The sequence below is a fragment of the Oncorhynchus tshawytscha genome, linkage group LG16 (assembly GCF_018296145.1).
Source record: "Oncorhynchus tshawytscha isolate Ot180627B linkage group LG16, Otsh_v2.0, whole genome shotgun sequence".
Classification (NCBI taxonomy): domain Eukaryota; kingdom Metazoa; phylum Chordata; class Actinopteri; order Salmoniformes; family Salmonidae; genus Oncorhynchus; species Oncorhynchus tshawytscha.
Window position 1 is genome coordinate 908,462 of NC_056444.1, and position 24,640 is coordinate 933,101.

Below are 24,640 nucleotides of genomic sequence, written 5' to 3' on the forward strand. Positions count from 1 at the left end.
GATGCTATTGCAGTCCGCCACAGGATGTTTTTGTGCTGGTCAAGGGTAGTCAGGTCTGGAGTGAACCAAGGGCTATATCTGTTCTTAGTTCTGCATTTTTTTGAACGGAGCATGCTTGCCTAAGATGGTGAGGAAGTTACTTTTAAAGAATGACCAGGCATCCTCAACTGACGGGATGAGGTCAATATCCTTTCAGGAAACCCGGGCCAGGTCAATTAGAAAGGCCTGCTCGCAGAAGTGTTTTAGGGAGCGTTTGACAGTGATGAGGGGTGGTCGTTTGACCGCAGACCCGTAGCGGATACAGGCAATGAGGCAGTGATCGCTGAGATCCTGATTGAAGACAGCAGAGCTGTATTTGGAGGTCAAGTTGGTCAGCATAATGTCTGAGGGTGCCCATGTTTACGGATTTAGGGTTGTACCTGGTGGGTTCCTTGATGATTTGTGTGAGATTGAGGGCATCTAGCTTAGATTGTAGGACTGCCGGGGTGTTAAGCATATCCCAGTTTAGGTCACCTAACAGAACAAACTCTGAAGCTAGATGGGGGGCAATCAATTCACAGATGGTGTCCAGGGCACAGCTGAGGGGGGTCGGTAGCAGGCGGCAACAGTAAGAGACTTATTTCTGGAGAGATTCATTTTTAAAATGAGAAGTTCGAACTGTTTGGGCATAGACCTGGAAAGGATGACAGAACTTTGCAGGCTCTCTCTGCAGTAGATTGCAACTCCTCCCCCTTTGGCAGTTCTATCTTGACGGAAAGTGTTATAGTTGGGTATGGAAATATCAGAATTTTTGGTGGCCTTCCTAAGCCAGGATTCAGACACGGCAAGGACATCAGGGTTGGCAGAGTGTGCTAAAGCAGTGAATAAAACAAACATAGGGAGGATGCTTCTGATGTTGACATACATGAATCCAAGGCTTTTTCGATCACTGAAGTCAACAAATGAGGGTGCCTGGGGACATGCAGGGCCTGGGTTTACCTCCACATCACCCGAGGAACAGAGGAGGAGTAGGATGAGGGTGCGGCTAAAGGCTATCAAAACTGGTCGCCTAGAGCGTTGGGGACAAGGAATAAAAGGAGCAGATTCATGGGCGTGGTAGAATATATTCAGGGCATAATATGCAGACAGGGGTATGGTGGGGTGCGGGTACAGCGGAGGTAAGCCCAGGCACTGGGTGATGATAAGAGAGGTTGCATCTCTGGACATGCTGGTTATAATCGATGAGATCACCGCATGTGTGGGAGGTGGGACAAAGGAGGTATCAGAGGTGTGAGGAGTGGAACTAGGGGCTCCATTGTAAACTAAAACAATGATAACTAACCTGAACAACAGTATACAAGGCATATTGATATTTGAGAAAGACATACAGCAAGGCATAAAGTAATCGCAGGTCTTGATTGGGAGAGCTTGCTAAAACAACAGGTGAGACAACAACAGCTAGTCAGCTAACACAACAACAGCAGGTAAAATGGTAATGACTAGGCAGAGAGGGTCGGATTAACTACACACAGAGCCTGAATTTGCGGCTGGGGCCGACAGATAAAACATAAATAAACAGAATGGAATACCATGATTAATGGACAGTCCAGCAGGCATCAAATCAAATCAAATGTATTTATATAGCCCTTCGTACATCAGCTGATATCTCAAAGTGCTGTACAGAAATCCAGCCTAAAACCCCAAACAGCAAGCAATGCAGGTGTAGAAGCACAGTGGCTAGGAAAAACTCCAGAGAAAGGCCAAAACCTAGGAAGAAACCTAGAGAGGAACCAGGCTATGTGGGGTGGCCAGTCCTCTTCTGGCTGTGCCGGGTGGAGATTATAACAGAACATGGCCAAATGTTCATAAATGACCAGCATGGTCGAATAATAATCACAGGCAGAACAGTTGAAACTGGAGCAGCAGCACGGCCAGGTGGACTGGGGACAGCAAGGAGTCATCATGTCAGGTAGTCCTGGGGCATGGTCCTAGGGCTCAGGTCCTCCGAGAGAGGGAAAGAAAGAGAGAAGGAGAGAATTAGAGAACGCACACTTAGATTCACACAGGACACCGAATAGGACAGGAGAAGTACTCCAGATATAACAAACTGACCCTAGCCCCCCGACACATAAACTACTGCAGCATAAATACTGGAGGCTAAGACAGGAGGGGTCAGGAGATACTGTGGCCCCATCCGAGGACAACCCGGACAGGGCCAAACAGGAAGGATATAACCCCACCCACTTTGCCAAAGCACAGCCCCCACACCACTAGAGGGATATCTTCAACCACCAACTTACCATCCTGAGACAAGGCTGAGTATAGCCCACAAAGATCTCCGCCATGGCACAACCCAAGGGGGGGGGCGCCAACCCAGACAGGATGTCCCTTCCAGGGACGGCATGAGAGAGCCCCAGTAAGCCAGTGACTCAGCCCCTGTAATAGGGTTGGAGGCAGAGAATCCCAGTGGAAAGAGGGGAGCCGGCCAGGCAGAGACAGCAAGGGCGGTTCGTTGCTCCAGAGCCTTTCCGTTCACCTTCCCACTCCTGGGCCAGACTACACTCAATCATATGACCCACTGAAGAGATGAGTCTTCAGTAAAGACTTAAAGGTTGAGACCGAGTTTGCGTCTCTGACATGGGTAGGCAGACCGTTCCATAAAAATGGAGCTCTATAGGAGAAAGGCCTGCCTCCAGCTGTTTGCTTAGAAATTCTAGGGACAATTAGGAGGCCTGCGTCTTGTGACCGTAGCGTACGTGTAGGTATGTACGGCAGGACAATCAGAGAGATAGGTAGGAGCAAGCCCATGTAATGCTTTGTAGGTTAGCAGTAAAACCTTGAAATCAGCCCTTGCTTTGACAGGAAGCCAGTGTAGAGAGGCTAGCACTGGAGTAATATGATCAAATTTTTTGGTTCTAGTCAGGATTCTAGCAGCCGTATTTAGCACTAACTGAAGTTTATTTAGTGCTTTATCCGGGTAGCCGGAAAGTAGAGCATTGCAGTAGTCTAACCTAGAAGTGACAAAAGCATGGATTAATTTTTCTGCATCATTTTGGGACAGAAAGTTTCTGATTTTTGCAATGTTACGTAGATGGAAAAAGCTGTCCTTGAAATGGTCTTGATATGTTCTTCAAAAGAGAGATCAGGGTCCAGAGTAACGCTGAGGTCCTTCACAGTTTTATTTGAGACGACTGTACAACCATTAAGATGAATTGTCAGATTCAACAGAAGATCTCTTTGTTTCTTGGGACCTAGAACAAGCATCTCTTATTTGTCCGAGTTTAAAAGTAGAAAGTTTGCAGCCATCCACTTCCTTATATCAGCTATGTAGCCAAGTGATCATAGTGTCCAGAGGCAGCAGTAGATGGAACAGGGAAGCCGCCACTACGCTAGCACGCGGGCGACACAGTTAAAGTTAGTAGCCCGGGGTGGTAGGGGGGGGGGGCCTGCTCAGACGAGGCCGGTTGAAGGCACAGCGGATGGAGTATTCGTCGGCAGACCAGTCCTGGTGGTTCGGTGTGGGGCCGTGTCGACAGAGAATCCAAGCCAGATGGTAAAAGAGGTATTGTAGAATTTAGTTTGCTAGCAGGGAGATGTGCCTGGCTCACGGCTAACTGGTGCTAGCTTTGTGGCAGTGGCGTTAGCCAAGGTCCAGAGTATACAGCAAGGATCCGGTGGAGTATTGGGCTCTAGCTGTGTATGAGTGGGGTTCGGGTGAACAGCTGAGTAGGCCGGGAGGTGGGCCTCAGGGATAGCTTCGGTACTGGGTGCAAGCTAGCTGTGAAGATAAGAAGTAGTGGTCCAGGGATTTCGGCAGGAATCCGGCGTTGTTGTGGAGACTCAGTTCGATACTGGTAGACTGGCGAGTATTATCCAGGCTAAAAACAGGGCTGGCTGTGCAGCAGGTTAAAGCCGCTAGCAGTGGCTAACAATGACTAAACAGCTTGTAGCTAATTAGCTGGTTAGCTTCTGGAGGTTCTTGAATGTATTCTAAAATTAAAAATAATAGCGATTCCGTATCACATTGGGTGAGGCAGGTTACCGGAAGGTATAATCAAATTAAAAATCAAAAAGAGATTGAAAATAAATATGGGTCCAGTGAGTGGTTGTCTCTATGCTGCTGTGTAACTAGATGTTTCTCTCTATGCTGCTGTGTAACTAGATGCCTCTATGCTGCTGTGTAACTAGATGCCTCTATGCTGCTGTGTTACTAGATGTCTCTATGCTGCTGTGTAACTAGATGTCTCTATGCTGCTGTGTAACTAGATGTATCTATGCTGCTGTGTAACTAGATTTCTCTATGCTGCTGTGTAACTAGATGTTTCTCACTATGCTGCTGTGTGACTAGATGTCTCTATGCTGCTGTGTAACTAGATGTCTTTATGCTGCTGTGTAACTAGATGTCTCTATGCTGCTGTGTATCTAGATGTCTCTATGCTGCTGTGTAACTAGGATTCTCTATGCTGCTGTGTAACTAGATGTCTCTATGCTGCTGTGTAACTAGATGTCTCTATGCTGCTGTGTAACTAGATGTTTCTCTCTATGCTGCTGTGTAACTAGATGTCTCTATGCTGCTGTGTAACTAGATGTGTCTCTCTATGCTGCTGTGTAACTAGATGTGTCTCTCTATGCTGCTGTGTAACTAGATGTTTCTCACTGTGCAACTAGATGTCTCTATGCTGCTGTGTAACTAGATGTCTCTATGCTGCTGTGTAACTAGATGTCTCTATGCTGCTGTGTAACTAGATGTCTCTATGCTGCTGTGTAACTAGATGTTTCTCTATGCTGCTGTGTAACTAGATGTTTCTCTCTATGCTGCTGTGTAACTAGATGTGTCTCTCTATGCTGCTGTGTAACTAGATGTGTCTCTCTATGCTGCTGTGTAACTAGATGTTTCTCACTGTGCAACTAGATGTCTCTATGCTGCTGTAACTAGATGTCTCTATGCTGCTGTGTAACTAGATGTCTCTATGCTGCTGTGTAACTAGATGTTTCTCTCTATGCTGCTGTGTAACTAGATGTCTCTATGCTGCTGTGTAACTAGATGTTTCTCTCTATGCTGCTGTGTAACTAGATGTTTCTCTCTATGCTGCTGTGTAACTAGATGTTTCTCTCTATGCTGCTGTGTAACTAGATGTTTCTCTCTATGCTGCTGTGTAACTAGATGTGTCTCTCTATGCTGCTGTGTAACTAGATGTTTCTCTCTATGCTGCTGTGTAACTAGATGTTTCTCTCTATGCTGCTGTGTAACTAGATGTGTCTCTCTATGCTGCTGTGTAACTAGATGTTTCTCTCTATGCTGCTGTGTAACTAGATGTCTCTATGCTGCTGTGTAACTAGATGTCTCTATGCTGCTGTGTAACTAGATGTTTCTCTCTATGCTGCTGTGTAACTAGATGTCTCTATGCTGCTGTGTAACTAGATGTTTCTCTATGCTGCTGTGTAACTAGATGTTTCTCTCTATGCTGCTGTGTTACTAGATGTCTCCATGCTGCTGTGTTACTAGATGTCTCTATGCTGCTGTGTAACTAGATGTCTCCATGCTGCTGTGTAACTAGATGTCTCCATGCTGCTGTGTAACTAGATGTCTCTATGCTGCTGTGTAACTAGATGTCTCTATGCTGCTGTGTAACTAGATGTCTCTATGCTGCTGTGTAACTAGATGTGTCTCTCTATGCTGCTGTGTAACTAGATGTGTCTCTCTATGCTGCTGTGTAACTAGATGTTTCTCACTGTGCAACTAGATGTCTCTATGCTGCTGTGTAACTAGATGTCTCTATGCTGCTGTGTAACTAGATGTCTCTATGCTGCTGTGTAACTAGATGTCTCTATGCTGCTGTGTAACTAGATGTCTCTATGCTGCTGTGTAACTAGATGTTTCTCTATGCTGCTGTGTAACTAGATGTTTCTCTCTATGCTGCTGTGTAACTAGATGTTTCTCTCTATGCTGCTGTGTAACTAGATGTCTCTATGCTGCTGTGTAAGTAGATGCTTCTATGCTGCTGTGTAACTAGATGTCTCTATGCTGCTGTGTAACTAGATGTTTCTATGCTGCTGTGTAACTAGATGTTTCTCACTATGCTGCTGTGTAACTAGATTTTTCTCACTATGCTGCTGTGTAACTAGATTTCTCTATGCTGCTGTGTAACTAGATGTATCTATGCTGCTGTGTAACTAGATGTTTCTCTCTATGCTGCTGTGTAACTAGATGTCTCTATGCTGCTGTGTAACTAGATGTTTCTCTTTGCTGCTGTGTAACTAGATGTTTCTCACTATGCTGCTGTGTAACTAGATGTCTCTATGCTGCTGTGTAACTAGATGTCTCTATGCTGCTGTGTTACTAGATGTTTCTCTCTATGCTGCTGTGTTACTAGATGTTTCTCTCTATGCTGCTGTGTAAGTAGATGTTTCTATGCTGCTGTGTAAGTAGATGCTTCTATGCTGCTGTGTAACTAGATGTCTCTATGCTGCTGTGTAAGTAGATGCTTCTATGCTGCTGTGTAACTAGATGTCTCTATGCTGCTGTGTAACTAGATGTCTCTATGCTGCTGTGTAACTAGATGTTTCTTTGCTGCTGTGTAACTAGATGTCTCTATGCTGCTGTGTAACTAGATGTCTCTATGCTGCTGTGTAACTAGATGTCTTTATGCTGCTGTGTTACTAGATGTCTCTATGCTGCTGTGTAACTAGATGTCTCTATGCTGCTGTGTAACTAGATGTTTCTTTGCTGCTGTGTAACTAGGGCTACAGGGACATGTCTTTATGCTGCTGTGTAACTAGATGTTTCTCTCTATGCTGCTGTGTAACTAGATGTTTCTCTCTATGCTGCTGTGTAACTAGATGTTTCTCTCTATGCTGCTGTGTAACTAGATGTTTCTCTCTATGCTGCTGTGTAACTAGATGTTTCTCTCTATGCTGCTGTGTAAGTAGATGTTTCTATGCTGCTGTGTAACTAGATGTTTCTCTCTATGCTGCTGTGTAACTAGATGTTTCTCTCTATGCTGCTGTGTAACTAGATGTTTCTCTCTATGCTGCTGTGTAACTAGATGTCTCTATGCTGCTGTACTTGTACTGAATGGGCTACAGGGACATGATTACCTTGTTGTACTGCATGGGCTACAGGGACATGATTACCTTGTTGTACTGCATGGGCTACAGGGACATGATTACCTTGTTGTACTGCATGGGCTACAGGGACATGATTACCTTGTTGTACTGCATGGGCTACAGGGACATGATTACCTTGTTGTACTGAATGGGCTACAGGGACATGATTACCTTGTTGTACTGAATGGGCTACAGGGACATGATTACCTTGTTGTTCTGCATGGGCTACAGGGACATGATCACCTTGTTGTACTGGATGGGCTACGGGAACCTGATTAATGATGACCTTGTTGTTGTGAATGGGCTACGGGAACCTGATTAATGATGACCTTGTTGTAGTGGATGGGCTACGGGAACGTGATTAATGATGACCTTGTTGTAGTGGATGGGCTACGGGAACCTGATTAATGATGACCTTGTTGTAGTAGATGGGCTACAGGGAGTGGAATTAGACTCATACATTATTCTGTTGCTTCCAATTGCAATGACTAACAAAATTAATATTGGCTCTTTTAATCAGACGAAAGCACTTGTGTTCATCACGGTAGTCTGACTAAATATATCATTAGCCTGTGGCCTCTGGGCCATCACAGGGAAAGCTATTCATTGTCACAGGAAAAAATATTCTCACTGATGGATCTGTCGGAATATTTAAAAAGGAGGTACACTGTGCATCTCAGAGAATACATGTGAACACAGGAGGGGCCTGGAGATGGTGCCAGAGGTCTGAAAGTTGAAATGGCCCCTCAGAGCAATCACAGCTGCCTGTTCTATAGTAGACCATAGTGAGTGATCCTGTTCTATAGTAGACATAGTGAGTGATCCTGTTCTTTAGTAGACAGTGAGTGAACCTGTTCTATAGTAGACATAGTGAGTGATCCTGTTCTATAGTAGACAGTGAGTGAACCTGTTCTATAGTAGACATAGTGAGTGATCCTGTTCTTTAGTAGACAGTGAGTGAACCTGTTCTATAGTAGACATAGTGAGTGATCCTGTTCTATAGTAGACATAGTGAGTGATCCTGTTCTATAGTAGACATAGTGAGTGATCCTGTTCTATAGTAGACATAGTGAGTGATCCTGTTCTTTAGTAGACATAGTGAGTGATCCTGTTCTTTAGTAGACATAGTGAGTGATCCTGTTCTTTAGTAGACATAGTGAGTGATCCTGTTCTTTAGTAGACATAGTGAGTGATCCTGTTCTTTAGTAGACATAGTGAGTGATCCTGTTCTTTAGTAGACATAGTGAGTGATCCTGTTCTATAGTAGACATAGTGAGTGATCCTGTTCTACAGTAGACCATAGTGAGTCAACCTGTAATTGGCACTGTGCCGACCAACGGTAATTAGCAGTGGGTGTCAGTCCTATCGCCTCTGACCATAGAACATTGTCCATACCAAAAAATCAACACCGAACAAATTAGAAAAGCCTTACTTGAGTTTTAATGTTTGAATGCAGCCTTTTCAATGACCGCAGGATACAGACATCTCGTCAACACATGTTGTACATTCATGAAACTATTGAGGCAAAATAACTGTTAGAACAATGAAAATATTCAGTGAAAAACTAAACAGGCATTTGTCTTCTGTAATCACTTACCTGGGTCAAAAATGGAAGAAAGCCTGACCTGAACTTGACCGATGAGAAACTAATTTCCTTTGCAAAACGTTGGTATAGTTTGCTGCGGTATATACTAATGAGAATGATCCAGTACCAACCACTACTAACCCAGGATTTTTTTGTGGCGCTGCTGAATACGGCCGGTGGGGGGGCGGGGCAGAGCCCCCTTTCGGATTCGTTTTTGAACGTCAAACTGCCTTTTCCTGCAATCTAGAACAAACAATTGTACTTTTATGACAAGCAAAATAAACACCTCCTGCTAACCACTATTAACTAACCATAGGGCCCCTGTCCTGCCATCTGTCTCACCCTGTCCAAGCAGCTTAAGGCATTGCTTTTCTTCCTTTACCCACATGATGTGCGGTGACCACCGTTTAAATGCAAACTATCAAATACATTTTTAACCCATTGATAATTCTCAAACAAAAACAGAACTTGTCTATCATAAACTAAACATTGGATCAGTTTCTTGCTTGATGTACATTCAGTTATTTCAGTGTATAAAATCAATACTAAATAAAATGAATTTAAAAAACAAATTAAAACTGTCTGTTAGGAATAAACAAATATACAGTGCCTTCAGAAAGTATTCACAACCTTGACTTATTACACATTTTGTTGTGTTACATCCAGAAATTAAAATGGATTACATTTAGATTTTGTGTCACTGGCCTACACACAATATCCCATAATGTCAAAGTGGAATTACGTATTTTTATTTTACAAATGAATAAAAAATTTATATCTTAAATGTCTTCAGTCAATAAGTATTCAATCCCTTTGTTATGGCAAGCCTAAATAAGTTCAGGAGTAAACATGTGCTGAACAAGTCACATAAGTTGCATTGACTCACTGTGTGTAATAATAGTTTAACATAACTTTTGAATGACTTCCTCATCTCTGTACCCCACACACACAATTATCTATAAGGTCCCTCAGTAGAGCAGTGAATTTCAAAAACAGATTCAAACACAAAGACCAGGGAGGTTTTACAATGCCTCGCAAAGAAGGGCTCCTATTGGTAGATGGGTAAAAAAAAGCAGACATTGAATATCCCTTTGAGCATGTTGAAGTTATTAATTACACCTTGGATGGTGTAACAATACACCCAGTCACTACAAAGATACAGGCGTCCTTCCTACCTCAGTTGCCGGAGAGGAAGGAAAGTGCTCAGGGATTTCACAATGAGGCCAATGGTGACTTTAAAACAGTTAAAGGAGTTTAATGGCTGTGATAGGAGAAAACTGAGGATGGATCAACAACCTTGTAGCTACTCTACAATACTAACCTAATTGACAGAGTGAAAAGAATGAAGCCTGTACAGAATAAAAAATATTCCAAAACATGCATCCTGTTTGCAATAAGGCACTAAAGTAAAACTGTCAAAAATGTGGCATCTGTAAGAACTAGGAGTTTTTCAGGATAAATAGAAATGCAATAGAGCTAAGCACAGGTAAAATCCAAGAGGAAAACCTGGTTCAGTCTGCTTTCCAACAGAGATTAATTCACCTTTCAGCAGGACAATAACCTAAAACATAAGGCCAAATATACACTACAGTTACTTACCAAGAAGACATTGAATGTTCCTGAGTGGCTTAATTATGTATGGCAAGACTTGAAAATGATCAACAACCAATTTGACAGAGCTTGAAGAAATTTTGAAAGAATAATGTGCAAATGTTGTACAGTCCTGGTGTGCAAATCTCTTAGAGACTTACCCAGAAACACTCACAGCTGTAATCACTGCCAGGCAGGGGCGGCAGGGTAGCCTAGTGGTTAGAGCGTTGGACAAGTAACCGGAAGGTTGCAAGTTCAAACCCCCGAGTTCTGCCCCTGAACAGGCAGTTAACCCACTGTTCCTAGGCCGTCATTGAAAATAAGAATTTGTTCTTAACTGACTTGCCTAGTTAAATAAATGTAAAAAAATAAATAAATAATGAATACTTACATAAAGGAGATATTTCTCTATTTAACTTTCAATTAATTAGCAAGAATGTCTAAAAACATGTTTTCACTTTGTCAGAGGGTTTTGTGTGCAGATGTGTGAGAGAAAATAGATAATTAATCCATTTTGAATTCAGGTTCTAACAAAATGTGGAATAAGTCAAGGGTTATGAATGCTTTCTGATAGCCACACAAATGACATACAGGTCATTACTTTTCCCTCTATATAAGAAGTAACCAAATAAGTTCCCAATAGAAGATGAGAGAACAAAAGGCATGCCTGGTCCCAGATCTGTTTGTACTCTTGTCCAGTTCGATATTACACTGAGTGACAGGGAGTAGGCATGATAGCTGTATAGACCCACAGGAATCACCAGGACAGAAACTGACTCCTGAACCAGAGCAACCCATATGAAGCATCAGGACAGAAACCGACTCATGAATCATCAGGACCAAGACACTCATAAATCATCAGGACCAAGACACTCATAAATCATCAGTACAGAGACACTCATGAGTCATCAGGACAGAAACAGACTCATGAATCATCAGGACAGAAACAGACTCATGAGTCATCAGGACAGAGACGGTAACAGACATGATCCAGCTCAACTGTATCTTCCACTGTGACTCCAGTGTCGGGAGGAGCTGCGACTAGAGGAGTGGTAAGACCTGCAGAGGGACAGACACATGAATGGGGGAAAACAGTGAAAATAGAAATAAATATTTCACTTTAGTCTCGTTAAGTGGATGGTTAGACTCTTAAAAATGTTTTTAAAATAGTGGAGTAACTTTAGCAAGAGGAGAAGAGAACAGAGAATTAACCTGTGGGGGGTTGAGAATATACCTGTCAGGTGGGGGTTGAGAATATACCTGTCAGGTGGGAGGGCTGAGAATATACCTGTCAGGTGGGAGGGCTGAGAATATACCTGTCAGGTGGGGGGTGCGAATATACATGTCAGGTGGGGGGGTTGTGAATATACATGTCGGGGGTTGAGAATATTCATGTCAGGTGGAGGAATGAGAATATACCTGGTAGGCGGGAGGGCTGAGAATTTTCCTGTCAGGTGGGGAGGGCTGAGAATATACCTGTCAGGTGGGAGGGCTGAGAATATACCTGTCAGGTGGGAGGGCTGAGAATATACCTGTCAGGTGGGAGGGCTGAGAATATACCTGTCAGGTGGGAGGGCTGAGAATATACCTGTCAGGTGGGAGGGCTGAGAATATACCTGTCAGGTGGGAGGGCTGAGAATATACCTGTCAGGTGGGAGGGCTGAGAATATACCTGTCAGGTGGGAGGGCTGAGAATATTCATGTCAGGTGGAGGAATGAGAATATACCTGGTAGGCGGGAGGGCTGAGAATTTTCCTGTCAGGTGGGAGGGCTGAGAATATACCTGTCAGGTGGGAGGGCTGAGAATATACCTGTCAGGTGGGAGGGCTGAGAATATACCTGTCAGGTGGGAGGGCTGAGAATATACCTGTCAGGTGGGAGGGCTGAGAATATACCTGTCAGGTGGGAGGGCTGAGAATATACCTGTCAGGTGGGAGGGCTGAGAATATACCTGTCAGGTGGGAGGGCTGAGAATATACCTGCCAGATGGAGGAATGAGAATATACCTGTCAGGTGGGAGGGCTGAGAATATACCTGTCAGGTGGGAGGGCTGAGAATATACCTGTCAGGTGGAGGAATGAGAATATACCTGTCAGGTGGAGGAATGAGAATATACCTGTCAGGTGGGGGTGAGAATATACATGTCAGGTGGGGGGGTGGGAGGGCTTGCGAATATACATGTCGGGGGAATGAGAATTGAGAATATTCATGTCAGGTGGAGGAATGAGAATATACCTGTCAGGTGGGAGGGCTGAGAATATACCTGTCAGGTGGGAGGGCTGAGAATATACCTGTCAGGTGGGAGGGCTGAGAATATACCTGTCAGGTGGGAGGGCTGAGAATATACCTGTCAGGTGGGAGGGCTGAGAATATACCTGTCAGGTGGGAGGGCTGAGAATATACCTGTCAGGTGGGAGGGCTGAGAATATACCTGCCAGATGGAGGAATGAGAATATACCTGTCAGGTGGGAGGGCTGAGAATATACCTGTCAGGTGGGAGGGCTGAGAATATACCTGTCAGGTGGGAGGGCTGAGAATATACCTGTCAGGTGGAGGAATGAGAATATACCTGTCAGGTGGGGGCTTGCGAATATACATGTCAGGTGGGGGGTTGCGAATATACATGTCGGGGGGTTGAGAATATTCATGTCAGGTGGAGGAATGAGAATATACCTGGTAGGTGGGAGGGCTGAGAATTTTCCTGTCAGGTGGGGGAGGGGTTGAGAATATACCTGTCAGGTGGGAGGGCTGAGAATATACCTGTCAGGTGGAGGAATGAGAATATACCTGTCAGGTGGGAGGGCTGAGAATATACCTGTCAGGTGGGAGGGCTGAGAATATACCTGTCAGGTGGGAGGGCTGAGAATATACCTGTCAGGTGGGAGGGCTGAGAATATACCTGTCAGGTGGGAGGGCTGAGAATATACCTGTCAGGTGGGAGGGCTGAGAATATACCTGTCAGGTGGGAGGGCTGAGAATATACCTGTCAGGTGGGAGGGCTGAGAATATACCTGTCAGGTGGGAGGGCTGAGAATATACCTGTCAGGTGGGAGGGCTGAGAATATACCTGTCAGGTGGGAGGGCTGAGAATATACCTGTCAGGTGGGGGAGAATATACCTGTCAGGTTGAGAATATAACTGTCAGGTGGGGGGTTGAGAATATAACTGTCAGGTTGGGGGTTGAGAATATACCTGTCAGGTGGGGAGGAGGGTGGAGGGCTGAGAATATACCTGTCAGGTGGGGGCCTTGAGAATATACCTGTCAGGTGGGAGGGCTGAGAATATACCTGTCAGGTGGGAGGGCTGAGAATATACCTGTCAGGTGGGAGGGCTGAGAATATACCTGTCAGGTGGGAGGGCTGAGAATATACCTGTCAGGTGGGAGGGCTGAGAATATACCTGTCAGGTGGGAGGGCTGAGAATATACCTGTCAGGTGGGAGGGCTGAGAATATACCTGTCAGGTGGGAGAGGGCTGAGAATATACCTGTCAGGTGGGAGGGCTGAGAATATACCTGTCAGGTGGGAGGGCTGAGAATATACCTGTCAGGTGGGAGGGCTGAGAATATACCTGTCAGGTGGGGGGTTGAGAATATACCTGTCGGGGGGGGGGGCTTGAGAATTTTTCTGTCAGGTCGGGGGAGGGGTTGAGAATATACCGGTCAGGTGGAGGAATGAGAATATACCTGTCAGGCGGTGGGTTGAGAATATACCTGTCGGGGGGTTGAGAATATACCTGTCAGGTGGGGGGTTGAGAATATACCTGTCAGGTGGGGGTTGAGAATATAACTGTCAGGTGGGGGTTGAGAATATACCTGTCAGGTGGGGAGGAGGGGTTGAGAATATACCTGTCAGTTGGGGGGGCCTTGAGAATATACCTGTCAGGTGGGGGGTTGAGAATATAGAGTTGAAGTCGGAAGTTTACATACACCTTAGTTCAAATGTATTTGGCCGAGTTTTTCACAATTTCTGACATTTAATCCTAGTAAAACTTTCCTGTCTTAGGTCAGTTAGGCTCACCACTTTATTTTAAGAATGTGAAATGTCAGAATAATAGTAGAGAGAATGATTTATTTCATCTTTTAGTTCTTTCATCACATTCCCAGTGGGTCAGAAGTTTACATATACTCAATTAGTATTTGGTAGCATTGCCTTTAAATTGTTTAACTTGGGTCAAGCGTTTCAGGTAGCCTTCCACAAGCTTCCCACAATAAGTTGGGCCCATTCCTCCTGATAGAGCTGGTGTAACTGAGTCAGGATTGTAGGCCTCCCTGCTCGTACACGCAAGGAGTTGTGCCCACAATTTTTCTATAGGATTGAGGTCAGGGCTTTGTCATGGCCACTCCAATACCTTGACTTTGTTGTCCTTAAGCCATTTTGTCACAACTTTGGAAGTATGCTTGGGGTCATTGTCCATTTGGAAGACCCATTTCTGACCAAGCTTTAACTTCCTGACTGATGTCTTGAGAAGTTGCTTCAATATATCCACATAAATGTTCCAGCCTCATGATGCCATCTATTTTGTGAAGTGCACCAGTCCCTCCTGCAGCAAAGCACCCCCACAACATGATGCTGCCACCCCCGTGCTTCACGGTTGGGATGGTGTTCTTCGGCTTGCAAGCATCCCCCCCTTTCCTCTAAACATAACAATGGTCATTATGACCAAACAGTTCTATTTTTGTTTCATCAGACCAGAGGACATTTCTCCAAAAAGTACAATCTTTGTCCCCATGTGCAGTTGCAAACCGTAGTCTGGCTTTTTTAATGGCGTTTTTGGAGCAGTGGCTTCTTGCTTGCTGAGCGACCTTTCAGGTTATGTCAATATAGGACTCGTTTTACTGTGGATATAGATACTTTTGTACCTGTTTCTTCCAGCATCTTCACAAGGTCCTTTGTTGTTGTTCTGGGATTGATTTGCACTTTTTGCACCAAAGTAGGTTCATCTCTAGGAGACAGAACGCATCTCTCTCCTGAGCGGTATGACGGCTGCGTGGTCCCATGGTGTTTATACTTGTGTATTATTCGTACAGATGAACGTTGTACCTTCAGGCATTTGGAAATTGCTCCCAAGGATGAACAAGACTTGGAGGTCTTCAATGCTGATTTCTTTTGATTTTCCCATGATGTCAAGCAGAGGTTCTGAGTTTGAAGGCAGGCCTTGAAATACATCCACAGGTACACCTCCAATTGACTCAAATTATGTCAATTAGCCTACCAGAAGCTTTTAAAGCCATGACATTATCTTCTGGAATTTTACAAGCTGTTTAAAGGCACATTCAACTTAGTGTATGTAAACTTCTGACCCACTGGAATTGTGAAACAGTGAATTATAAGTGAAATAATCTGTCTGTAAACAATTGTTGATAAAATGACTTGTGTCATGAACAAATTAGATGTCCTAACTGGCTTGCCAAAACTATAGTTTGTTAACAAGAAATTTGTTGAGTGGTTGAAAACGAATTTCAATGACTCCAACCTAACTGCATATAAACTTCCAACTTCAACTGTACATGTCAGGGGGGGTCTGAGAATATACATGTCTGATGTGTGTGTGTGTGTGTGTGTGTGTGTGTGTGTGTGAGGGAGGTTGAGAATATACCTGTCTGATGTGTGTGTGTGAGGGGGGTTGAGAATATACCTGTCTGATGTGTGTGTGGTGGGGGTGGTTGAGAATATACATGTCTGATGTGTGTGTGTGTGTGTGAGGGGGGTTGAGAATATACCTGTCTGATGTGTGTGTGTGGTGGGGGGTGAGAATATACCTGTCTGATGTGTGTGTGGTGGGGGGTGAGAATATACCTGTCTGATGTGTGTGTGTGGGGGGGGTTGAGAATATACCTGTCTGATGTGTGTGTGGGGGGGGGGTGAGAATATACCTGTCTGATGTGTGTGTGGTGGGGGGTTGAGAATATATGTGTCTGATGTGTGTGTGGTGGGGTGGTTGAGAATATACCTGTCTGATGTGTGTGTGGTGGGGGGTTGGAATATACCCGTCTGATGTGTGTGTGGTGGGGGGGGTTGAGAATATACCCGTCTGATGTGTGTGTGAGGGGGTTGAGAATATACCTGTCTGATGTGTGTGTGAGGGGTTTGAGAATATACCTGTCTGATGTGTGTGTGTGTGAGGGGTTTGAGAATATACCTGTCTGATGTGTGTGTGTGAGGGGTTTGAGAATATACCTGTCTGATGTGTGTGTGAGGGGTTTGAGAATATACCTGTCTGATGTGTGTGTGAGGGGGGGGACCTCTTACCTGGAGCTCCTGTAGCTATCACTCCTTCTCCCATGCCTCCTGCTGGAGCTGCGGCTACGACTCCGACTGGAGTAAGTGTCATAGGAGTCAGACCTGTGTTAAGATAGACAAAGGACTGTTCACTAAACCATTAAAGTATTCAGACTTCATCCAAATACACACTGCATTCGGAAAGTATTTAGGACCCTTGACTTTCTCCACACTGTTACATTACAGCCTTACATTACATCGACACACAATACCCAACAATGAGAAAGCAAAAATACTTAGACATTTTTGTAAATGTATTAAAAATGAACAGAAATACATTTTTACATAAGTATTCAGACCCTTTGCTATGAGACTCGAAATTGAAGTCAGGTGCATCCTGTTTCCATTGATCATCCTTGAGATGTTTCTACAACTTGATTGGAGTCCACCTGAGGTAAATTCAATTGATTGGACATGATTTAGAAAGGCACACACCTGTCTATATAAGGTCCCACAGATGACAGTGCATGTCAGAGCAAAAACCAAGCCGTGAGGTCGAAGGAATTGTCAGTAGAGCTCAGAGACAGGATTGCGTTGAGGCACAGATCTGGGGAAGGGTACCAAAAAGTTTCTGTAGCACAGGAAGGTCCCCGAGAACACAGTGGCCTCCATCATTCTTAAATGGAAGAAGTTTGGAACCACCAACACCCTTCCTTGAGCTGTCTGCCCGGCCAAACTGAGTCATCAGAGGAGAATGGCCTTGGTCAGGGAGGTGACCAAGAACCCGATGGTCACTGGCAGAGCTCTAGAGTTCCTCTGCGGAGATGGGAGAACCTTCTAGAAGGGCAACCATCTCTGCAGCACTCCACCAATCAGGCCTTTATGGTAGAGTGGCCAGATGGAAGCCACTCCTCAGTAAAAGCCACATGACGGCCCGCTTGGAGTTTACCAAAAGGCACCTAAAGGACTCTCAGACAATGAGAAACAAGATTCTCTGGTCTGATGAAACCAAGATTGAACTCCTTGGCTTGAATGCCAAGCATCACATCTGGAAGAAACCTGGCACAATCACTACATAGAAGCATGGTGGTGGCAGCATCATGCTGTGGGGATGTCTTTCAGCGGCAGGGACTAGGAGACTAGTCAGGATAAAGGGAAAGATGAAAGGAGCAAAGTAGAGAGTCCTTGATGAAAACCTCCTCCATAGTGCTCAGGACCTCAGACTGGGGCGAAGGTTCACCTTCCAACAGGACAACAACCCTAAGCACACAGCCAAGACAACGCAGGAGTGGCTTTGGGACAAGTCTCTGAATGTCCTTGAGTGGCCCAGCCAGAGCCAGGACTGGAACCCAATCAAACATCTCTGGAGAGACCTGAAAATAGCTGTGCAGCGACATTCCTCATCCAACCTGACAGAGCTTGAGAGTATCTGCAGAGGAGAATGGGAGAAACTCCAAATACAGATGTGCCAAGCTTGTAGTGTCATACCCAAGAAGACTCAATGCTGTAATCGCTGCCTAAAGTGCTTCACCAAAGTACTGAGTAAAGGGTCTGAATACTTATGTAAATGTGATTTTTGAGTTAAATTTTTTTTTTTTTTTACAAATGTTGCTTTGTCATTGTGGGGTATTGGGTGTAGGTTGATGACGAAAAAAACCCCATTTAAATCAATTTTAAAATAAGACTGAATATAACAAAATGTGGAAAAAGTCAGTGGCTGAATTCTTTCCGAATGTACTGTAACTAGAGTTTACCCACAAACCCCAAAAATGTATATTTGTTGATTGACATGATGCACATGTAGAGAAAACATGGAGACATGACTGAGGAGGACAGATGGACAGGTCTAGATGGTCTACACTGAGGAGGACAGATGGACAGGTCTAGATGGTCTACACTGAGGAGGATAGATAGACAGGTCTAGATGGTCTACATTGAGGAGGATAGATGGACAGGTCTAGATGGTCTACATTGAGGAGGACAGGTAGACAGGTCTAGACGGTCTACATTGAAGAGGATAGATGGACAGGTCTAGATGGTCTACACTGAGGAGGACAGATGGACAGGTCTAGATGGTCTACACTGAGGAGGATAGATAGACAGGTCTAGATGGTCTACACTGAGGAGGACAGATGGACAGGTCTAGATGGTCTACACTGAGGAGGACAGATGGACAGGTCTAGATGGTCTACACTGAGGAGGACAGATGGACAGGTCTAGATGGTCTACACTGAGGAGGACAGATGGACAGGTCTAGATGGTCTACATTGAAGAGGACAGATGGACAGGTCTAGATGGTCTACATTGAGGAGGACAGATGGACAGGTCTAGATGGTCTACATTGAGGAGGACAGATGGACAGGTCTAGATGGTCTACATTGAGGAGGACAGATGGACAGGTCTAGATGGTCTACATTGAGGAGGACAGATGGACAGGTCTAGATGGTCTACATTGAAGAGGATAGATGGACAGGTCTAGATGGTCTACATTGAGGAGGACAGGTCTAGGTCTACAGGTCTCTAGATGGTCTACATTGAAGAGGATAGATGGACAGGTCTAGATGGTCTCCATTGAAGAGGATAGATGGACAGGTCTAGATGGTCTACATTGAGGAGGACAGGTGGACAGGTCTAGATGGTCTACATTGAAGAGGATAGATGGACAGGTCTAGATGGTCTACATTGAGGAGGACAGATGGACAGGTCTAGATGGTCTACATTGAGATGGAGGACAGGTGAGAGGACAGATGGACAGGTCTAGATGGTCTACACTGAGGAGGACAGATGGACAGGTCTACATTGAAGAGGATTGATGGACAGGTCTAGATGGTCTCCATTGAAGAGGATAGATGGACAGGTCTAGATGGTCTACATTGAGGAGGACAGATGGACAGGTCTAGATGGTCTACATTGAGGAGGACAGATGGACAGGTCTAGATGGTCTACATTGAGGAGGACAGGTGGACAGGTCTAGATGGTCTACATTGAAGGTCTAGATGGTCTACACTGAGAGGACAGATGGACAGGTCTAGATGGTCTACATTGAGGAGGACAGATGGACAGGTCTAGATGGTCTACATTGAGGAGGACAGATGGACAGGTCTAGATGGTCTACATTGAGGAGGACAGATGGACAGGTCTAGATGGTCTACATTGAGGAGGACAGATGGACAGGTCTAGATGGTCTACATTGAGGAGGACAGATGGACAGGTCTAGATGGTCTACATTGAGGAGGACAGATGGACAGGTCTAGATGGTCTACATTGAGGAGGACAGATGGACAGGTCTAGATGGTCTACACTGAGGAGGATAGATAGACAGGTCTAGATGGTCTACACTGAGGAGGACAGATGGACAGGTCTAGATGGTCTACATTGAGGAGGACAGATGGACAGGTCTAGATGGTCTACACTGAGGAGGACAGATGGACAGGTCTAGATGGTCTACACTGAGGAGGATAGATAGACAGGTCTAGATGGTCTACATTGAAGAGGACAGATGGACAGGTCTAGATGGTCTACACTGAGGAGGACAGATGGACAGGTCTAGATGGTCTACACTGAGGAGGATAGATAGACAGGTCTAGATGGTCTACACTGAAGAGGACAGATGGACAGGTCTAGATGGTCTACACTGAAGAGGACAGATGGACAGGTCTAGATGGTCTACATTGAGGAGGACAGATGGACAGGTCTAGATGGTCTACACTGAAGAGGACAGATGGACAGGTCTAGATGGTCTACATTGAGGAGGACAGATGGACAGGTCTAGATGGTCTACATTGAGGAGGACAGATGGACAGGTCTAGATGGTCTACATTGAAGAGGATAGATGGACAGGTCTAGATGGTCTACATTGAGGAGGACAGGTAGACAGGTCTAGATGGTCTACATTGAAGAGGATAGATGGACAGGTCTAGATGGTCTACATTGAAGAGGATAGATGGACAGGTCTAGATGGTCTACATTGAGGAGGACAGGTAGACAGGTCTAGATGGTCTCCATTGAAGAGGATAGATGGACAGGTCTAGATGGTCTACATTGAGGAGGACAGATGGACAGGTCTAGATGGTCTACACTGAGGAGGACAGGTAGACAGGTCTAGATGGTCTACATTGAAGAGGATAGATGGACAGGTCTAGATGGTCTCCATTGAAGAGGATAGATGGACAGGTCTAGATGGTCTACATTGAGGAGGACAGATGGACAGGTCTAGATGGTCTACATTGAGGAGGACAGATGGACAGGTCTAGATGGTCTCCATTGAGGAGGACAGGTAGACAGGTCTAGACGGTCTACATTGAAGAGGATAGATGGACAGGTCTAGATGGTCTCCATTGAAGAGGACAGGTAGACAGGTCTAGACGGTCTACATTGAAGAGGATAGATGGACAGGTCTAGATGGTCTACATTGAGGAGGACAGATGGACAGGTCTAGATGGTCTACATTGAGGAGGACAGATGGACAGGTCTAGATGGTCTACATTGAGGAGGACAGGTAGACAGGTCTAGACGGTCTACATTGAAGAGGATAGATGGACAGGTCTAGATGGTCTCCATTGAAGAGGACAGGTAGACAGGTCTAGACGGTCTACATTGAAGAGGATAGATGGACAGGTCTAGATGGTCTACATTGAGGAGGACAGATGGACAGGTCTAGATGGTCTACATTGAGGAGGACAGGTGGACAGGTCTACATGGTCAACATGTCTAGTCTACCTGGATCTCCTGCGTCGATCATAAGAACGGCTTCTGGAATTACTTCTACTATAGGTCCGACTATGACTGTTGTAGCTGCGGTAGGTGATGCTGCGGGACTGGGAGCGCCCTCTGGGATACCTCCTCCTGCTCCTGCTCCGACTCCTAGGAGAAGAGTTCCAGATTAAATCAGATTATTTCTGTCATGTCCATATCAGACCTGTAGATCATAAAACATGGATATGTTGCATAAATTACCTTTATATTACACAAACCAGACATTACCTGGCTACATATCAAAATAACATCAATAATTTCAGTCAGTCAACCAGCCAGCCAGCCAACCAGTCAGTCGGTCAGCCAACCGGCCAGTAAACCAGTCAGTCAGTGAACTGCCCAGCCAGTCAGTAAGCCAGACAGACAGTAAACTCCCCAGCCAGTCAGCCAGTAAGTAAGCAAGCAAGCCAGTAAGTAAGTAAGCCAGTCAGCAAACCTGGAGGAGTAGCTGGAGGAGCGCGATCTATTCCTGGAGCGGCTGGAGGAGGGGGATCTTCCTCTGGACCTGTGGGAGGGGCTAGACCCCGACCGGGACCTCCTGCTTCCCCGCTCCTCCTCCGTGGCCCCTCCCACGGCTCCAGCTGCAGACTGAGACCTCTCCTCACTGGAACTGCTGTCCTGGTTCCTGGGCCTCTGGTTCAGTCTGGCCGTCTTCCGTACCTCGTCGAACAGCGACCCCGGACGCACCCGGCTCTGGCTCTTGATCTGGATGCTGACTCCCCCCTGGGTCCTCCCGCCTTGGCTCTGGGTCCTGCTGCCCTGGGGCCTGATGCCTTCCTGGGGCTGGGTCCGGGGCCCACTGTGCTCCGGGAGTCTGGTGGGGAGCAGACGAGCCAGGGAGGAGGGGTTTGGGTTCAGGGCTTGCAGAGCAGCCATCCCCTTTAGAGGCTTCCATTTAGGGTCGACAGGAGGACCAGCAGCTCTGCCTGCTGCAGTTTCCTGCTGCTCCCCACTAGCTAGCATCACAGCTGGCAGAGATGCTGTACACTGTGGATCTTTAACAGGTGAGAGAAACACGTCTCCCTTCTTTAAGGAGCGACTCAGAGGAGACAGTGTATTCAGACTGATATCTGGTGCCTGTTGGCCCGGAAGGCCTGGTGGCTCGGTAGTGGGGTCATGTTCTGGGGTGCAGATCTCCATATCGTCTACCATCTCTGGCTGATCCATCTTTGGCAGGTTAGCAGTGAGGCCCTGAGGTTTTGAGTGTTTTGGGTTCGAGTTGGCCGTTGGTTTAGCTTTCAGTTCTTTGGTAATCTCTGCTGCATCTTCCACGCTGTGAGGCATTGGCTGTACTGAACTGTTTCTGTTGGGTGAAGCAGGACTTATCTCCTTGTCCTCCTTTTCCAGACATGGAGATTTGCCAGGTCTTCCCCTGACAGCTCTCTGAGGACTATCCTTTACAGCAGTATGTTTTTGCTCCAGACGTTTCTCTTTCTGGGACTCATCCTCCTCCTCATCCTCTCCAAACTCCATTGGCGGCTGCCAGTGGAATGTCTCCTTCAGCTTCTGGTGTTTCCTCTTGGACCGCTTTGACTTGACCTTTGACCTGTGGGAGCCAGACTTGGCAGAGCTCCTCCTCTTGCGTTTGTGTTTACGTTTGTTCTTCTTCCTGCTCTTATGTCTCTCTGCCTCGGGGCCCTTCTCAGGGCTCCCCTCCAATGGGGTGGCATTATGTACAGGTGCAGGAAGCAGCAACACAGAGGTTCCAGGGGCTTTGTTCATCTTGCTGTGTGACCGTACATGGTGTTCATGTTCTGACTCGGAGCTGGCCTCACCCTCCTCCTTCTCTGACAGGAAGACCTTGGGATCGGTGGTGGCCATCTTGGGCAGCACCTTCTCAGAGTCGCTCTCAGAGTCCCACCCAGCGAGAGCTGCTAGTCTCTGGTCAGGAATCTCTGCTGACCTAACATCAGACTTCTGGTTGTTCACCAGGCTGGTCTTTCTGCCTAGTTTATCCCCGTCACTGTCCCACTCTGACCTACTGCTGGGTTCCTCCAAGGACTTTTGGTTTGGTTTCAGACTTTTTGCTTCCGTTTCCTGATGACGTCGGTCTTCTGATAAGATGCCAAAGAGCTTTGGTCCCTTGGAGCCATTCTGCCTGGGCCCAGGACTGTGTTCGCTGGCTGTTCCGTCCTCAGAGTCAGATGAAAACATATTGATCTGGGAGTCAGGCGCTTTGAGGTACTTATCCAGGTTCTTGATCCGCTTCAGAGAGCTGTAGTACTGTTTCCAGCCCTTGTCTATAGTCTTGTCTAAGGTCTTGTCTAGGCCTCTCCTGTGAGAGTCATAGGAGTCTGACCTGCTGTAGGAGGAGGATCTGCTGTAGTAGGGACCTGGTGACCGTATCCTGGACCGGGAGTGACTCCTGGAGTGACTGTGAGACCGGCTGTAGGACCTGCTCCTGTAGGAGCCACTGGGTGATCGTCTCTGGTGTCTGTGGCTCTTAGAGCCACGGCTCTTTTCCAGGTGGGAGTTATCTGGGTGGTTATCAGATGTACTGGGAGCTGTGGGGCCTATGGGGGACAGGCAGGCTGGAGTCGTTTTGGTCTTCACCTCCTGGACTCGGACGTAGGAGGGTTTCCACGGTTTCTGGCCGGGCTTCCAGCGTGAGGGCGGGGGGCTGTCACTCATGGGTATAACAGGGGCGTTCTCAGGGGCTGGGGTGGCAGGGAGGGCTGTGGCTTTGGTCTCTACACCCTTCACTGCCCCTGCGGCTGAGGCGTCTGGCTTTAGCCTGCTGACGTCAGCCATCTTGGACTTCTTGGAGGATCTGGTTGCCTTTCTCCTCCTGAGCCGGGACAAAGACCTGGATCTGTACCGGGATCTGGATCGAGACCTGGATGTGGACCTTGACATAGATCGAGACCTGCTTCTGGAGTGAGACAGACTCCTGGACTGGGAGTAAGACACAGACCTGCCCCTGGATCTAGAGCGGCTAGGTGTGTAGGAACTGGAGTCTCTGGATGAAGGGGAGGAGTGATGCCGCTTGCCCGACCCGGAGCACTGCTTTCTGGGGGAGCGTCTGTGGGCGGAAGGGGTCCGGGACACTGAGAGGGACCTTCTCTCAATATCACCAGGATTTGTCCCCTGACCCTCTCGGACGGGCGATTGTTTGGGCTCTTTGCTCTTGGTGGACTCCTTCTTTTGTCTCTTGGCATGTTTGCGTTTCTTGGCCTTCTTGTGCTTGGCTTTCTTCTTCTCCTTCCTGTGTGGGCGGGGCTGGCTGGAGCGGTCAGAGCTGTGGCCTGAGGAGCACTCCGGGGACTGGGACCATGGGGAGTCACTCCTGCTGCGGTCTCCCTCCCATCTGCTGGAACAACGGTCATTCAATCTGTTAAGTCAAGATCCCACCCTCAGAGATAACAGTCGAACTGACCTCAAGGTTTCAAACAATACTACATGTA

The 24,640-nt window shown here is 46.4% G+C and overlaps 1 protein-coding gene across 7 annotated transcripts in view; it reads right to left on the reverse strand.

Moving 5' to 3' along the window:
* Positions 1-10,529: 10,529 nt before the first annotated feature.
* Positions 10,530-24,640, reverse strand: part of nktr (natural killer cell triggering receptor) — a 103,507-nt gene continuing 89,396 nt past the window's right edge. For 4 of the 7 annotated variants that reach the window (XM_042298662.1, XM_042298663.1, XM_042298664.1 and 1 more), the window contains 4 exons: positions 21,673-24,567; positions 21,201-21,344; positions 16,512-16,604; positions 10,530-11,320 (listed from right to left, as the gene is read on the reverse strand). In XM_042298662.1, coding sequence (XP_042154596.1) covers positions 11,257-11,320; positions 16,512-16,604; positions 21,201-21,344; positions 21,673-24,567 — 3,196 coding nt within the window. In that variant the 3' untranslated portion in view covers positions 10,530-11,256. Of the gene's footprint in view, positions 11,321-11,851; positions 12,241-12,580; positions 12,693-16,511; positions 16,605-21,200; positions 21,345-21,672; positions 24,568-24,640 lie in introns of those variants that run through there. The other 3 variants (XR_006079007.1, XM_042298666.1, XM_042298665.1) reach the window with 3 other exon arrangements.